At 27.4% G+C, this 19,921-nt stretch overlaps 1 protein-coding gene across 1 annotated transcript; it reads right to left on the bottom strand.

The window, feature by feature from the left end:
* Positions 1-1,951: 1,951 nt before the first annotated feature.
* On the bottom strand, positions 1,952-3,017 carry LOC119671547. The gene is made up of 2 exons (XM_038082237.1): positions 2,892-3,017; positions 1,952-2,830 (listed from the first exon to the last, which is right to left on the bottom strand). Exon 2 carries the CDS (start codon positions 2,819-2,821, stop codon positions 1,988-1,990), a length of 834 nt encoding a protein of 277 aa, XP_037938165.1. The 5' UTR covers positions 2,822-2,830; positions 2,892-3,017; the 3' UTR covers positions 1,952-1,987.
* Between the last annotated feature and the right edge of the window lie 16,904 nt (positions 3,018-19,921).

A 19,921-nucleotide genomic window follows, 5' to 3' on the forward strand; every position in this document is an offset into this window, starting at 1 on the left:
CCTTATAATTACAGCAAAGGATTTCTGCCGTCATTTGCCTCATTATGATCAGCAGCAAGTTTAATAAAGTTTAAATTTTTCACATGCCACACAAGGGCAAAGTACTTGCAAAATTCATGGAGCAGTGCGTGGATATTTGGTCTTACATCCTTTATCTTGGCTTTGTTAAAACATGAAATCCTTTTTCCATTGCTTGTGCTTTTGGTTGGCTTATAGTTTGAATTGCCGCTTGCATAGTTTCCACTAATGAGTTTGCATAAACCAATTTCTTGCGCTGCAAATATACTTATGATATACTCTTACTTCAGTGATGTACTAATAACTTTTCAAAAGTTATTAGTAGAATGGAAAGATAGTATTGTATAATGAATATAATTATAATTATGATTTATAAAATGGAGAATATTTTATTGAAAACAATGAGGTTTTTATTTTTTGGAGAGTACATACTCGTAATAAAAATCATAATTTATATAGATCAAAGTATATGTATATACATATATAAGTGCAATAGCAGGTGGATATCAACAATAGGTATAGATGGATTATGTTTTTTCTTTAAATAGAAAAAAGTGGCAAATAGTTATCAACTACAAATACGTTCCTATAATTATAATTTTTCGCAGATCATAAACCCATTTTGCTTTCTGCTAAGTATTCATTACCTTGGAAATATTTTTTTTATTTAGTTGTTTGTATATCATTTTTTTTTTGATACGTTGCCCAACCCCGCTCTAACAATTCTTAAGTCTACCTCAGGACGCTCAGGAAGATATGCTAATCTACGGTCCGTCATCAGTTAGTAGATAAATAAATGTTAATGATTCTAGTATAGTAAACGTTTAGTGTGGGGCAGGGATAAGCCCCCCAGCCACAAAAGAGTAAAAGTGCGCAATAGCACTAACTCAAATCACAACAACAACAACATCAAGGTTGAACTCAATCCTTTCCAAATCTTAAGTGCAGACTCAAGTTTTATTAATTTGTTGATTGTTACCGTCAACAAATTCACTTGTCATATCATAGTAGAAGAAAGGTATAAGCCATAGTTAATATGTATAAATGCAATTAACTTTTAAAAATCAGATACCATAGTAATTTAAAAATATGTTATCGCAATTAACATGGTAAATGAGCAGCAATAAGTATCAGTTCTCATCATAATAGTAATATGTGAATTAATTGGTTTAAAATCAAGTAATTAATCATTAAAATTTTATTAAAATATTTATAATTATCTTTTTAGACTTCTTTACCTGATGATGACTGTCAAGGAGAGTCAAAATATAATATATATTAAAAAATATTAAACAAACGTTTAATTCAAAAAAAGTGACCTGTAGCCAGATCTAAAATATATAAAAAATACAATTTAAAAAACCAAGTCGAGGAATAAATATAATATATAATAAAACATAAAATATCATATAATATAATATATAATATAATAGAAATTAAATAACTTTCTATTATAAAAAAATATATGTGCCGGTGTGTTTTTATTATATGACGTCATTATGTTTGCACTGCACAGCAGTGTTAGTTTTCTCTCTATTATAACAAAAATAATGTGTGCCGGAATACATTTAAGACGTCATCATAATTACACTGCAGTGCATGGATATTTTTATTATTAAAAGTAAAAAAAAGATAATATTAATGTGCAAATATTATATACTTTATTTTTTTCGTTCTGTGATATATTCGCAGTAAATAAGTCCTTACTGCTTCCAACTCCATTAAAAGGAAAGTAAATATTTCATTAGCTGTAGTAAATATATCACACCAGTATGTGGGAGCGCTAATATATGACAATGTCGATTAAAAGTACATACTTACAAGATTTAAAAATAGATTCAATATATAAAACATAAGTCTAAAAAGAATGTTACAAAATTAAATCAAAAAAAAAAAATTTTTTTTTATTACAAATGTGATTTTACTTGAACGGTTTTTTTAATATAGTTTATCATCTTTTTAATATGGTTTAAAAAAAATAATAACACCAATATATTATTAAACCTACTAGAAATAAGGTGTGTATTACATTTAGCACCTCAAATACATTCTGAACAATGCCCCAAAATCCATCTACTTGATTAGCCTGGGCTCTGGGCTCCAATCTTGCAGCGTTACGATTGACATACGATGGTCTAGGAAATCTTTTTCGACCCAATTGTTTCTGTTCAGATTTCTTGTTTTTGTTGCCATTGTTACCTTCATGTTGTTTGGAAATAGCATTTTTTTGGCCTTTGCTACGATCGATGAAATTTTGACGAGAGTGAGAAATAGGATTTGGTGGTTGTTGAATTTGATTGGCTTCAACTTTCTTCGACTTGTGTAAGTGCTTCCTTTGATCTGCCTTGTCTGCTACAGATTGAGACTGTTTATTGTTTGAAACACCAAATTCTTCAACTTTCTTCGATTTATGTAAGTGCTTCCTTTTATTTGCCTTGTCTGCTGCAGATTGAGGCTGTTCATCGGTTGGAACACCAAGTTCTTCAACTTTTTTCGATTTATGAAGGTGCTTCCTTTTATCTGCCTTGTCTGCTGCAGATTGAGGCTGTTCATTGGTTGGAACACCAAATTCTTCAACTTGTTTCGATTTATGAAACTGCTTCCTTTTATCTGCCTTGTCTGCTGCAGATTGAGGCTGTTCATTGGTTGGAAGACCAAACTTCATAATGGTGCATATAACACAATCTTCTGAACTAATCTCAAACCATTTAAGGACACACTCTTTACATATATAATGTTCACAGTCGGTTATGTCTACTTTTGTGCCACAAATGGTACATACATTTTCAGTATTTCCTTCCATGTTTATGAGCTACAAAAATCTTTTTTCGATTAAAAGTTTTTAACAAAACTAGAGTATGATTAAAACTCACTCAATATATATCCACAAACTAGTCTTTAACTCAGAATTACAAGGCGTGTAAATATAAAGAAAAAAATATCAAATGATTTCAAAATTTTTTCAATATACACCGCCTACGCTGTGACACAAAATGGGATAAAACTTTTTTAATACTCTGTACCAAAGAAGATAAAGAAAAGAAACTGATAGTTACTCGAAAAATTGTGTATAAATTTTTCTGGATTATTCAAAAAATATTCAAAAATTTTGTGTAATGAGGTGAAAATATTACGCAGTACAATAACAAAAAGCCTAATGCTACATAATGGCGCGTGAATATTTTCCCCACCCAGACCCTGATACTTTGCCCACTCGGTCCCTACTCACCACGATATTTGCTAAAGTAAGAGAGGTTTCTGAGAAATTTCGTTGTTTGTTTTGGTTTTTTGACATTAAAAATCCGTTACGAGAAAATGCGCCAAAGTTGCAATTAAGTGCACAAATACCACATTACTAAAAGAAAAATAAGGCGGAATTTGTTTTCACTTATAAAAGCATTAAAAAAAGGTAATTATTCCAGAAAAATATATGAATTATTAGTTAATTAAAATTTATTTACAATTAAAACGGAAGTGCGTACTTGGATGTTTAAATTTCAAACATCTCTATATTTTTCCAAACGATTATCGAAGGTATATTATTAATTAAAAATAACGCAATTTATTGTTGTAGAATAAAGTAAATATATAAATGTATTAACACATTAGAAACTTAGATGTGTGCCTAATTAGTGTATATAATAAATCACGAATTAAGTTGTGCTTTTATTTTTTATTTTTTCCATGATATACTAATAATTATAAAAAAGGAAAAATCCTGAAGAGAAATTAATATTATTAATTATACTTTGATTGAGTGTTGTTATTATATATACATATATTGAAAAATTAGAATCACAATTTTCGGATCAGTTCGATAACAATTGCTATAAATTAGGTTTAGCGCAACATTTATTTAATAAATTAGAAAACGTTCATCCCTATATATGTTGCTCTAATTGCAAAATTGAAACTCTTCTATCTTTTGTCATTAAAGTAAGAATTTACTTCATTTTAAAATATTTCAATCGAGATAATAAAGTGTCGAATTTTAAATATAAACAATTATGCTTTCAACACTTATAAACAGCACAAAAGTGTTCATACTCTTTAAGTGATTTTTTGCTTAAACAAAAAATATTTTAGTTTTAATTTTATAATTTATTAAATTTATTTATAATTTATCTTTAATTTAATAGTTCCTTATTATTTTTGGTTTAATATTAAATATTTTTAAAATAGTAATATTATTTTGTATATATTAAGTTATTCTAAATTGTATTTACATAAAATTGTATATTTGTTAAATAAAATATTTTGGTGGATAGGCCTATTAGGAAACTGAACACCTAAAACTCGGTAACACGCCAGCAAGCATACCTCTTATACGGCGTTTACATTGGCCGAAAATGGCTCATTTTAGTCAAAAATCGAAAATGAGTATCGAATGGCTCATTCTTGCATATAAAATTTCAAGTACAAAAATGAGCAATTTTCTCACATTCTGTATGAATGACGTTCGAATGCATTCCACATACGTTCCAAATGCAAAGGAATCCATTGGACATACCTAAATGAACAGCTCTTTCATGGCAGTTGACGTTTGAAAAAGCTGTTTAATATATTACAAAAAAAGGTAAACAATTATTGGTTGGTTGGCATTTTCTTTGAAACGATGCACATGCTTTCTTAGAACTTTTACTTCCCAAAAAAAGTAACTAATCGAAGTTTAAAAATTGTTTTAAGTTTTCTAATGTAAGGTTTGAAGGCATATTTAACCTTCATGCAACATTTTTTTGGCACAGGCCAAAAATCAAATCAACATGCAAGTTTAAAAATAAGCTGTTGAAATGAGAACAAATGAAATAGAACGAATGTAAACACTTTCAAATGGCTCATTCAAAATGAGCCATTTTCGGCCAATGTAAACGCCATATTAGGTGGTGCGGAAAATGCTTATATATTTAATATTTCTTCTAACACTATGCGAAGAAATTGATCCTTATTGTTTATAATGTTGTTATTAACTAGTTAAGAATTTCTTGAATTTCATATACAAAAAACATTTCACCTTACTGAAAGGATTGCTTAAAACTACAAAAAATATGTAGTAGTAAACAGTATATACATTTTTCCGATTTTCTATATTGAAAAAATTTGATGCACAAGCAAAAATTGTATTACAATACACCAAACTTATTTGAATTTTAAAAAATTATATTAATATTAATCTTTTTAAAACAAACTATTAAAACAATGCAACCTAATACTCGAAATGTATGAACACATACTAACTTTTCTATTAGATGCTCAGCATATATATAAATATAGTACGTATATGTGCAACATGATTAAAGAACTTTTATTTTAATAAATACGATACAATTTTTTTAACTTTATTAAAACAATTTCATGACTAATTATATATACATATTTACATATATCAATAATAGCTACTTTATATTTACTATTGATTTTAGTTCACCAATTCTTCATTTATATTTGATTTATATAGCGCATTTAAAACTTTTATGTAAATTGAAGTAAAACTGATATAAAAAATCATGCCTATATTTACTCATTATAATCGTATTAATATATACAATGGATTTTCCAAGAACAATAATTTATACTATTTCTTCTAATTAGAAGAAATGGCTACATGCTAATATGCAACCACAAATGTAGTAAATATTTAAGTTATAAGCCACACCGTTTTTAATATTTGACAATTCTGGTATGGTAAATAAGTAAAAGAGATTTTCTTTGCGATATTACACAAAGAGGCACCATTATTCAAAATTTCCTCTCAGTTTCTTTTCTTTATCTTCTTTGCTCTGTACTAAATTTATTGAAAAGAGGTAACTTCCAGTGCTTTTAAAAAGTTCAGAGTTGCATAATAGAGCATAGATAATTAGTACATTCCTGATTCTAAAGAGAATTTAAATGCAATATTGGGAAAATATTGGAAAACCCTTACAAGTTTACATTTTTAAGATATATTATATACGCAATAAGTAATATAGTTCTTTATGATTTTTTGATTTTTTTTATTTTAATAATGCACTTATGATAATTATGGGTATAGCATTGTTTGTTGACGTTTTTCATTAGCCATTCATAAGTATATTTTACCGTCCTTTCTTTTTCAATAATTGCACATTAATTTAAATTAACTTTTCTATTTTAATTAAATAAAGCAATTTTGAAGGTTCGGTAATTAAAATTTGCACTTGCGACTTTCGCTAAAATAAATATAAACAATCTTAAAGTGATGCATGCACTTCACATTCATCGTTAATCTTTGCGCTTGAAATGCACATATAATTAAGTATATTTACATCATGTTAAAAATAAAAAAAATCATCGGCCATTGACATTTTGTGTGAAAACAAACATTTACGAACTAATAGCAAACAATAATAAAACTTAAATATTTCAGTTTATTATAACAGTTGTGAGATGTTAAAATAGTTGAGGTTAGAAAAGATACGTCTTTGTAAACCAACACAACACTTTTACCGCTTAAATAAATTGTTGATTTCAAGTGAGCATTAATAAAAAGTTATTTATGTTTTCTAATTATAAGTCCACATATACCTATATCATTCATACCATGATAATAAAGACACTAATAATTAAATAGTTTACTACAAGAATAATATTTATTGCAGTTAAAATAGTGCTTTTCATATTCTATATTCATAGTATATATACATTCATATTATATACCATATACTAAATACTACATTTAAGTGTAGATAAATATGTAAAAACTCATCGTTATTATTAATTAAATTAATTAAGCCAGACATAGAAAACAGTTACAAGTACAAATCAAACAAAACAATAACAATTTGTTCAATTTGTCAGATACTAAATTTAATCATAATACATTTAATCTGATATTGAGTTATCATAGTAAACTGAATTATTATTATAATAATTCAAAATGAATATATAAAAAAACTAATAATTTCGATTTATTATAATGAGCAGAAAGCAGAATTTTATTTTTGTTCTGCTTAACTTTATTTCAGACGTAACTAATGGTTGATTTAAAAAAATTATATCTGATAGAAACCAATCAATTTGCTGAATTATCCACCGAATATGTTCAATACAAAACTCTGCAACTCTGTCTTTTAATAGTTATAAATTGGTTTAATGACAGATTACGTTGAGCTGTGATGATACCTTACAGCAGAGCTGTCCAAAGCACGACCCACAGTCCTATGCGGCCCGCGGATAATATTTGTACGGTCCACGACTTGTTTCAAAACTACCACAATAAAGCAAAACACAAAATTACAAAATGTCTTAATTTGTATTTTTTGCAAATTCCTTTTTAGAAAAATAATAACACTTCACAATTAGCTGTTCTCAATTAGTATTAATTACATATCTAAAAGTAAGTGTTCACATTTAATATGGTTACTGAATAGCAAATAAAAAACAAAACAAAATAGAAAACGTCAAAAAATATTTACAATCAAAAATAAAATTAAGTGTAATTAATAAAATCAAACTCAATTAATAAAAATTATATTTAACATAGTTAAAAAAAAAAAAATGTTAGTAATAAATATTGAAAAAACTATTAAAAATGATATATGAAATTCATATTTAAAAAATATGTCATAATAAAAAATTAATTGAAAATAAAGTTCGCTAATCGCGCTTATAGTAATATATCCTTGCATGGACTTTATACAACAAACGTAAAAGTTGAATTAGTTGTGCCGTAAGAAATCAGCTGACGAAGTAAATAAAATTGAAAGAAGCATTTTCTTCCTTTCTGCGATTAGAAAGTTGCAACCATGCGTCTACACTGGGTAGACTTCGGCATGATTTTTGCACCCACTTTTACTTTTTCAGTAACACATACAAGTCTCTGTTTTTAGACAATATTCGAAAATAACACGTATTGACATTTGAACATGAAAATCGTTCCAAAGTCCAGCTAGGGTAAATGTCAGGAAAGAGGTTTTGAAAACTAAAAAAATGTGTACAATGCCAATAACTTGAGAGGTTTGAGCAATTTATCATCATTAAATCGCATAATGTGGAATATATATTAAAATTTCAATAACACTGAACAGTTTGAATGGTATTGTTTTCATCCACATGTTATGTAAAGGAATCGTACTCCTCAGTTTTTAACATTCACAGAGAATGTGCTCTGATATAAAAATACTCATTTTTGAAATGTGTTTTTATTTAACATTTCTAAAAATTTTTTTGTATTTATTTATTATTTTTTTTTCTCATGTCATTTAGCGTCATATTGTTTTTAATATTTACCTATATGGTTGCCACATTGAAATTTTTAAACACAAATATGATTTCGTTGAAATATAACACAGCCAGTGAAATTATTAAAGGACTTTAACAACAAATTGGCAAAACTACAAGTTAGAACATATGAGTACAGTTAGAACAAGTACAGCTTTGGGTCAGTGGGCTAATGACCACTGACACTGAACTTTAAATTTAGTAGAGTACCAGTTCAATTCTTGATACTTAAAGTCTCAAAAAATTAAGAAATATTTCCAAAAAGACCACTGATGTGTATTTGGCAATACTTGAAACAGCTGTATGGACAGTCAAAAAATTCCATTAAATAAAATAATAAAAAAAAACGTTGTTGCAATTTACTGCTGTCTGAAAACTTTTCAATATGGGAATAATATTAAAAAATGTTTGTTCTAATAAAAATAAAAGTAAATAATTTGTTTAAATCGAAAACTGAACTAATATGAAGAAGTATATGTATAAAGTAACTTTTATGAGTGTATGATCTTACCAATTTTATATACAATGAATCATCATATTTCAATTCGGTCGTTAGTAAAATAGCAATACCCAGCAAAATCTGGGCATATTATAGTAATTATATGCTCTGAACTCATTTTATATCTCAAAACTTATGCTTCCACTAACCAAATTTGTACACATAATCACTATATTGAAATGTTCATTCCATATTCAGTAATTTCTAAAAACAAAAGTCTGTAGAGAACAAAGTTCTTGTTTATTAGAAAGAACTTTTGTTTCTTGTTTTATTTCCATGAAATCAATGCACTCGAAATGAATGAAATTTTTATTTTTACACACAAATAATTGAAAGCAAAGTACAAAGCACCACAAAACTCATTGCGGTACTGAACAAGTTCAGTCAATTCACGTGACTGAGTTCGCTTAATTAAAATTCAATGCGAGTTTTTTGTTAACTGATTTTGGCGTAATTTACGACAAAAAAGTGTAAACTGGGATTTTGTTAAAAAACATATGCATTTAATAAGTCTCGGATATGAGCCATGAGCCATAAAAAAGTGTTACGAAACTGAAAATAAATGCAATTGATATATAAAGAAAACAAATATATTATTATTTTTAAATGCTAAATAAAAATAAATAAAAATAGAATTACTTAATTTACTTTACTTAATGTTTTCTTAATTTAATTGATAATAATGTTAATTTGTCGTTTTTTTTTTGGTGAGAGTCGAATCCAATCACTTCCTAGTAAGAAATTTATTCAAATTAATTTTATAAAATATCTCAAACTAACTGTTGATATAAGATTAAATTACTTATCTGTTGCAAAGCAATCTCTGTAATTATTATGAATCGAAGTAGAAAATTACTTCATTCAAAACGCTCAAATAACAATTACATCGGCAGTTAAACATGTTGAAATGCTATTTAAAAACTTTGCAAAATTATTTTCAGGTGTAAAAAAACAAAATAAAAAACAAAACCCAACAAAATTGGTTTAAATTTTATGATTTTTACAGTCATTTAACTCAGAAACTGCAAAATAATTAAAATTTACTTTCACACTTCCTGTGCAAAGTTTTTAATGTGCGAAATTAACGCAACTTCAAATTCCGTTCGAATTGGACAAAAGGCAAACAAACGGACTCCCCGTCAAAATCCAAACAACCAAACAAACAGCACAGAATGCGATAATTGTTAATAAACAGCGGCGACAATTTATAATTAATAAATTAAAATTGTAATTAGCGAATTTTATAATTTATTAGCAACAAATTATTTGAGGCATAAATTGGCTTACGTTTCTGAAATTGCTGCCGTCGCGATTGTTGCTCTCACAAATGTTTCGGTCCGATCCGGTGCTGTCCTGTTATAGCAACTTTTATTGTTAATTTGCTAACCAATTGTAAACATTACATTAATAAGTGCCAATTATTGTTGTTGTGACTATTATACAAATTACTAATAACATTTATATATATTAAAATGTTCATTGACTGCGTTTTGTCTAATATAAACACCGCATAACAGCACAATTGAATTACAACTGATGGAGGATGGAGCAAAGTACTGAGATGTTAAGTACAAGATACAATTTATTTTAGAATAGTAAATATAAAAAAAAAAGAATTGGACATGACATTAAATCAATTATGATTAAATCAAAAAAATAAATAATTTTTTACAAAAGACTTTTTTAAATAGCTTTATAATTACATATATATTATGTATATTCTTTAAAAAAATAATTAAAAAATTTGTTTCATATCTTAAATATTAGAGACAGATCCACAAATATGAAATAAAAATATTTATTTTTTCCAAATTAAAAACTTAGAATTTGAACATTAAAAGTTTCTGCAGCCTTGGCTCCTTATGAAAAAATATGATTAATCATCGCTACTAATACGACAGACACAAGTTCTAAGGCTGGCACTTGCAGCTCAAACAAATTATACACTATAAACTAATTAAAAAATGTAACTATTTCCTAAAACCACTGGTGATGAGTACTTGGCAATATTCGAAACAGCCTTGTATGGTCAAACAAATTTCATTAAATTAAATAAAATTTTTGTTGTTATCTTTTCATTTCTATTCGAACACTTCTAACTTTTAAATAGTTTGTATTCGTTATAAGCCGTGACACTTTCGTCAAAAAAACAAATTAATATTAAAAATACTTTTAATTTTGGTGAAGCTTCTAGAACTATTTAACTAATAGTTTTGTTAGAGATCAGTCATTTACAATGATATATATTCTTTGCACCAGTGGTTCCCAACGAGTGGCCCGCGAGATGTTTAAAAATGGTCCGCGAATCAAATTCAACAGATATGGATACATAGCTTGTAGTTTGTCAACTACTTATTTATGTCTTATTAGAAACTAATCACAAAAAATTTGCAAGTAAATACATATCTATTATATAGCCTATACCTGCATTATACCAAAGATGCTTCTCATATATTAAAATAATCATGCAGCTTACTATTCTGGCTTGTGGTTCATATCATAATGGTCCTTATTAACCTCATTAACATGGTTTTTCTAGTAATTTATTCACAGAAAGAGATTTAGTAAAAGCTATATGCATATCATCACGCGCAGTCAGCAGTATTATATGTAAAGTTTTGGGTTTTAAAAAGCCGTTGCTATATTCACAAACAATACAATAAAAATATTACAAAATACGCCTTTATTAGTAACATCTGTAGCATTTTAAATATAATTTCTGCACCACTACATAATTAAAAAATAAATCAAAAGTCTGGGGAGAGCTGTAACTCCGAATTATAAACTCCAAGGTGAGTTCGTGATCTGAAATTAATCAAAAAGGTCTTGGTGTTAACCTTTTGGGAATGCAAAAAGTATTTATTCAAAAGATTACCTCGAAACTGATAAAACACTATGTTTTGATTATTATCGCAATCTTTTGACCTAATTAAATGACAAATATTTGTGTAAGAAAACTTTGTTTTCAAAAGATATAAATCATTTTTCATTAATATAATGTACCTGCTCGCATAGCTCTACTAAAATCGTCAACTTTCGTTAAAATCAATAAATTAGATGGTAATTATTGAAATTAAAATCCTACTGATTAGATTTAGGTTTCCTTGTACTCACATCTGAAACATATTTATATAAAAATTGTCTCTCACCATCGAAGAGGTAACAGCTGCCGTAGATAAGTTGTTTACAGATCATTTCAGAGATGATATCCATAAGTTAATAATTCATGGAATAATGATTTAAGTTTAATGAGATTTTTATTAAAATATAATATTTTTATATTTTTATTAAAAAAGATTTTTATTAAAAACAATATATATTCTTCGAATTTATTTAATAACCTAATATTAGTCTAAAGTTAGTGAAACTTGATACTCGTTTGTTTGTCTGTATGTGCATTTCGCAGTTTATTGGCCGGCATACTAGAAAATTACTTTTTAAGTTAATCATATAAAGCTTCCATATAGACTATTTGTAATTCTGATTGATGGGTTAGTTGATTGCAGTGGCAGGCGATCAGATAACTTTTCATGTATCTTAATTAGCGATTTTTAGCAGTCTTACTACCACATTTCTCGCAAGAACCAATAATATAGAAGAGTATAGACTCAATCCATACCGTCGAATTCAGATAATTTAATAAGTCTTTCGTTTTACCGATGAACACCTGATGAATTGTGAAAGAAGTAATCCTAATAAGCTGTAACGAAGTTGTGATCCTAATAGGCATAATAATTCTAAATAATTTTAATATAGTTTTTAATATTTTTAAAATTTATTTTATGTTAGTTTGGATTGCAACATCTAACGCAAAACAAATTATTAATTTTTTAAACATTTATGAACATGTAATTAATATACTAAAAGCAATTCTGCAATACTTTTGAGTTATTTATTATTTTATCTTATGTTAAACCATATATTTTTTTATTAATGTTATTATGTTATTTATGTTATTATTATGTTTTTATTTAATTACCCTTTGCATCAATCCCTTTCGTCATTTCTAACAAGACACAATCTCTGAGCTAGGCATTAGGGCTATTCGTCTTTGTTTTTGATTTTCGTTAGTTAAGCATGAACAGTTTATAAAAAGCATCTAAAGCTAAGTACCGTATAAGCTCATTTTTAAGACCTAAACTCTGGTATATAAACACTTAATCAAATTACAAAAAAAAAAACATAAAATTGTTAGTTGCTTCAAGCCATACTACAAGAAAAGGTTGTGTTTGGAACCAACATCGAAGCCATGACTAATTATCAATGTTAAAAAACACATAAAATAAATTTAAAAAATATGTGTATAAAAAGTGTACATATATATTATATATATAGCTATATATATTTAAAATGAATATAAAGAAAAGCCATGAACTTTTTGAGTAGACGAACCACTTTGACCGCTAAGGTCACTTAAGCGTTAAAATGCAAGACGAAATAAAAAATCGTTAAAAGAAATGAAAATTAAGTTGTTTAAACCCAATTCGGTTATTAACACAATTGGCTGATGTTTTTACTTTCGATGCTCATCTCATGGATTTGTGCTAATATTGATATTCTCTGAAGTTTTAGTTGCTTGCATGACGTTTTTCAATTGAAAGCACATTTAAAACAAATTTTCAATTGCAAACAACCGAGAAATTCACAATTTACAATAATAAAATTGAAAGCAAAATATCAGTAAAAATGAATCTGCAGTCTGTAATCTGTGCCAATTGCTGCCTGGCGTATCTACGTATCTACTGTTTTTGCTTTGCTGAAGTGAAGCTAGAAGCTGCATGTTTCAAAGTCAATTACAAAACGCCTGAGTATTGCCAGAGATTATAATCAGAACATACATAATACGATGGAAAACTGACAGATTCACACTCAAGCCAGTGTATGCCGACATACAAGAATATACGGCAAACAGTCAAACATACTACTTTGATCTCCAGTGAACAGCAGATATATGTATATATGATTGGGGAAAAAATAAAATTGGTAGACATATGTACAGAATCTATCTAACTTAGTTTTAAATTGAAATTTAATGAAGAAAAAATACTAACACGAAAAATAAGTGAAAATTTTTATTGAAATTGAGTGTGAAATATCGCAGTCAACAATTTATTTGGAAGACAGGCTCTAATTAGACGCTCAGAGTCTGCACAATTTCTAAGCCCTGAAGCACAGAAAACAAATATGTACGAGATGTGCAAAAGTTGGATATATTGACTGTATTAATATACAGTGGGTGAAATTGCATGAAGTGCAGGATGTAGTATATAAAAACTTTTGAACAAAGGAGTCAAAGCATATATGTCACACCTTTGCAAATGGTATACAGTATTAACTATACAAGTCCTATATAAGCACTATAAAGGAGTTGCAGATTAATATATATTGTAGCTTAATATGCATAAAGCAAGCGATAGTCACCAAGTTCCACTGTCGAGCTGCTGCATCACATGGAGATTTAAAATGGTGTTCAATGATATTCTTTCCTAGTAGATTAAGGTTTTGTAATTTTTGTTGAAAATTGCAGTTGAGAATTCGTTGAAAATTAATTCATTTTCAACTTTTATTTTAACATTGTTCTTTCGGCTGCTTTGTGTTTTGTGGCATTTCGCAATGGAATGTAACACACTAGTAACCGTTCATTGTACATAAGTTGCAGTTACGAAAATTGCACTTAAGTGTTGTCGGTGGATTTTGCAAATTTGAAATTCAAATTTTATGTTGGATGTATTATAAAAACAGCTCGATTCAAAGCAGCTTACGACTACAACAAAACACAATTAATGCGATATCATCATACATAGATATCGATCGTTTTATGGATGCCATGCTATAAAAAAGGTATCTTTCTGCATGCATATCAACATCGAAAATGGATTATTTGAAATATAATCCATGATTAGTTTAAGATGAAATATGAAAGACTTTGATTAGTGTCAGTTACACAATAATATTAAACCAAAAAATTTGAAAAATGCAGACGATGTTTTATTGATCTAACAAAATAGAGTAAAAATGTGAGAAATAGAAAAAAAAACAAAAAACAAAGAAACATAATATAGGTCATTTTCAATATTTATTTTGTCTAGGAACGATTTATCGGTGATCGCAAATGGGAATTGTCACCAGCTTTTAAATGGTTACTAACGAAATGTTGATTTCCCTAGCCATGGAATCGGTATGGGTAATAATATCACTGGATAACTAGCACCTTACCATTGATCTACTAACGAAATGTTAATATAGGCTGTCAAAGAAAAGTATATACCAGCGTTATTCACATGAATGTAATCGAGAGTTATGAGAATATAGAAAAATCGTTAGTAAGAAAGTTACAGGTCACTGTTGTTGTTGTACATGGGCATTATCTAACTTCATAATGTTGCATTTACAACATTTTATTCACATATAAAAGCTGATAAAAATTTGATAAAGCAAAATAAAAAATTGATAACCGTTAGAAAAAAGATAGTTTTAAAAAAGCAGCTGCTTAGATTTTTTAAAACAATCCCCTTATAACCTATATGTGTATCATACGAGTATGTTTAGTAGGAGGCATAATAAGTTCTCAAGGATCACATCACAAAAAATTTCAAGATACACTTATCTTCACAAATAAAAAATTTAGTAAGAAGATAAAACAAAATTCAAGTAGTTCATTAAAAGGATAAAATGGCTTAAAAGGTCGATAAAAAAAATGGATTGAGGAAAGATTTGTACAAGAAAATTCATATTAAAAGGTGTGAAAAATGACAAATTCCAAAAAATCATAAGGTTTATTTTTTTTATTGAATGTGACACGTCTTATGAGCAAATGAAAACTAAAAAGGTTTGAACAGTAATGCAGAAAAGTGCAATGGAATTTAAAAAAAGTATTTTGTAAGTCCCAACTGGTGAGGGCTTAAAAACCCATGGTTTAATAAAGGTTTAATTCACGTAATGATTCAATAGTACAAAAATAAAAAATATATAAGTAAAGCATTTTCACTTCAGCTACAGTATTAGTACAGCTAAGGGCAAATAATTGTAGCCAAGTACGAATATCTAAACAATTTATCTAATTGAAAATCTAGGTAATAATTGGAGAAGAATGGTTTTATTCAAACCCAAGTATTGACATTCATTTTACACAAAGTTTGATATAAGACTCTGTAGAAAAATATTTTTCACAAAATTTTGACATTGCAGAAAATTTTTTAAAGAGGTTTTTAGAACAGTAGTCAATTACAACAACAAAAATTCATTTTATATTATTTTAATTAATTGAATTTTTGGCTAATCATACAATTATTTCGAGTATTGCCAAATATCCATTATCAGTTGTCTTGGAAATAGTTCTTATATTTAATTATTTGTAAATAATTATTTGAAGCTACAAATACCAGGAATCGAATTCATGTCCTGCCAAATGTGAAGCTCAGAGTCAGCGCTCCTTAACCAACTGATCCAAAGCTGTGTTCGACTTTTATGTCCTCACATTTTTCTGGAGTTTTGTTGATTTGCTATAAAAGTTTTGTTAACAAATTTACTTGCTGTGTTTATATTAGAACGAAATCATAAACCAACTGTAGAATAGTTGAATTAATTAATTATATTTTTATTTTAAATTGTTAAATTTCAATACTATTGTTTGTAGAGGCATTATTTGTTGAATGATTTATATATTCTTTCTTATGTATAGAACTTAATCTAGAAAATTTTTTGTATGAATAATTATGTCAATTTTTCGTTTGACATGAATGTTAGTTAATATATTGTCTTCAATTGAAAATAAAAATATAACACTTAAAGCATGTGCACGATACCTCAATGTTCTATATTAAATATTAAAGAATGCTAATAGTGACAACATTAAATGTTACACAATAATCACAATAATAGAAAGGCCAGAAAAAGAAAGAGAAATCAGAGCAAAAAGTTAGATGTCCACTGCAAGGACATACCATACATCAAACAGCAGCTGCCAAAGAAGTCAAAAGTCCCATTTTAATAGTAAAAACATTTCCAGCTAATTTTTCGTATTAAAATGTCATATGAACGACTTAAGATCTTCAAACATAACTGCCACTTAATAGCAAATGACAGCGGGAATGCCAAGTTTAAGATGAAACATTGCCATTGCCGGTACGTTTTATGAACGTTGGTGCATTTAAAAGACTTGTGCATGCTGATTACGTATAGTTCCAGTTTAGAACGGCTTGTCTGCTGCTATGAAGGATTCCAGTATTGACGGCGTTGGTATGGAAAAGTTATTAATTTTTAAATAAGTTTTCAAGTGGCCAAAACGAAGCATACAAATTGCCAATGACGTAGCCAATGTTGCGTTCAGTTTGTGCAGCAATCATGCCGCATGACAAATACTTTAAGTTGCACTCAAATTAAGCAATGCTGGCTGTTGTTTTTGCATTGACTCTAGCGCAGCAGCTAAAAACTTTATCCTTTAACCACACAGCAAAACTTTTCTACACAAAAACTAATTTAGAAATTTTGCAAATTTTTGCTTTTGGTTTTGGTTTCCCTTTTTCAGTAGATTTTTGTCCTTTTTGCATTGAGTGAATTTCTTAAAAATCTTCTTCATAAAAAGCTTAAAAAATAGAATAAAATTGCATACCGAATTTTATAGTTGCTGATTGCAATATTTTAGCTGTTTGCGGTTGAATGCGTATTTCTTACAACGACGCTTCATATTATTCCCTTTGTAAAGGACTTTTTGTTAATTGTCCTTAAGTGACAAAATGTGAAAAATTACAAAATTAGTGCTGCAATTTATTTCGTTTATTTGATGGCTTTTTAAATACTTTTATTGGTCGAAAGTTTCGAACGACAAAGAAATGTTTCACAAAATTTTCACCAGCAAGAAAGTGATAATTATGATAAATTTAAACTTTGAGCATTTAAATCAATAGGGAAAACTTGACAATTAATTTCAAATTTAATATATATTTATTGGAATTACTATCAAATATTTTAATTAATTTATTAAATGATACTAAACTAAGCAAAATATTAACTATACAATCAAAAAGGTTAAAGTTATAATTCATATCGGTGGGTAATATGAATAAAATGTGAAATACTTTAAATCAATGTATATTTTGAATCAATCAGTTTAACTATTTGAACTTTAAGTAAATATTTGACTTTAATAACTGAAGTTAACAAACTAAAGTATCTTATATTATTATAACTGCAATAGAGTGTAAATAACGTAAGCTGCTTTGCAAATATTTATAAACAAAATATTAATAATAATGTCAAATTTCCTTGAAGGATAATAATTTGATAGAATTGTGAATTGCATTTCAAAAATATCTATAAATATATATTTGAACAGTTCACGGAAATAAACGCGAGAAAAAAGTACAAAAATATTATATAAAAGTGCTACTCAAATCTTTTTATATTAGAATTTCAAGAATAATTAAAGGTTTATTTTGTAACGTTATTAAACAGTTAATCAAAATTTTAGGAAGATAAAAATATTAATAAAAAAAACATTTCGTTTAGAACAAAAACATTTGAATTAATTATTTCGTATAATTAAACAATTTTTATTATATGTAGTTTTTATTTTTAGAACTTACTCATGTACGCCAAAAATTTTAGATTTGAGTAATTGATTATTTACCTGTAAAAAAATAATAATATTAGAAAATGTTAAAATTCATATAATAAAATATTATAGCAAATTATGTATATCTAACATATTTGTCATAAAACTTAAACTAAATTAATTCATAAAATTATTTTATTCTATTAACGTGTTTTAAGCAAATAAATAGATAACCTAACATGAAAGACATGTACTTAAAATTTTTATATGTATATATATGAGTGTAGTTAAATTTGTCATATTAAAATATTATAGCTTCACTTTGAAATACAACACCATATAATATTTTTATTCAGTGATTAAGTTATTAAGTAATAAACATTTGTTTAAAACCACAAATTACTTATGATATTGAAAGACTCTGGCTGGAATATATAATATGGCAATCGAAGGATACGATTCAAAAGAAAATATTGTCATGATTTTGGCCAAAAGAGATAGATTGATAGAATTGAAAATAATCTTATAAAATGTAAAAAGATATTTTATACTACAACAGGATATGTCATGACCGAGATAAAAGCAGTTGTGATCTAACCAGAACTCTCTAACTAAAATTATTACCACTATTCTTTAGACAGATTCACAAACCAAAAAATGTCTACTATAAAATCTACATAGGGATTTAGATCTATTTAATATTACTAGACACCATATCTATAAATGGCTTATGGCTAGCTATATTTACTTAAGCTAACCTGTCTCTTAAAGTTAATAGTAAATTAAATTCGTAATGCCGTTAATGATATATACCTATAAGGGCATGATATATACCTTTGAGTTATTTATTTACGTTGTACTGAATGGGAGAATATCAGAAAGCTTCCATATAAGAATTAGCAAAAAAATAAATTTTGAATTTGTATATGTAAATGGTTTGAAATAGAAATATCTACTGTTTTCCTCAGAAATAAGCAAACCATTTTTAAAAAATATATATATATATTCCATAGCCAGTAGGTTATCTTTGACTCTATTTATTGTAGGAGCTTGTAACTTCAACAATTACATCATTGACTAATCTTTTTCCTTTATCTGCTCTTCTTCATCTAATAGTCTGTGCCTTTGTGAAAATAATCCTATATTTGCCACTTGCTTGCAACGCCATCCTCCCACATATTGTACGTGGCCATCTCAAAAGGTGAGATTATATATATTATGTCTAATATGACTGAGATAGTTATACTATTAGATTCGGTAAGACCCATTGTTCAGTATCACCATATTATATATTATAATATATTTTCCCAAGTAATTAATATGATTGAATAGTCCATATCCTAAAACATGTACCTACTCAAATGTTAAAACCGGATGTATTGCTGCAGTTGTAGAGATTAATATAATTTCAGATTACAAGTAAGTTCTATTCGTTGCTTGCACTCAGTCATGTGTTGTTGCAACAGTGTTATCTTTCAAAAATAATATCAATCAATATTTAAATACCTCTTCAAATATCAAATTTTTAAATATTTTGGTTTCTATTATAATATTTATAATATTATAATATTTATAATATTATAATATGTATTTACGGACCTATTCTATGCACTTCA

The sequence above is a fragment of the Teleopsis dalmanni genome, chromosome 1 (genome assembly GCF_002237135.1).
Source record: "Teleopsis dalmanni isolate 2A chromosome 1, ASM223713v2, whole genome shotgun sequence".
In the NCBI taxonomy this organism is placed as follows: domain Eukaryota; kingdom Metazoa; phylum Arthropoda; class Insecta; order Diptera; family Diopsidae; genus Teleopsis; species Teleopsis dalmanni.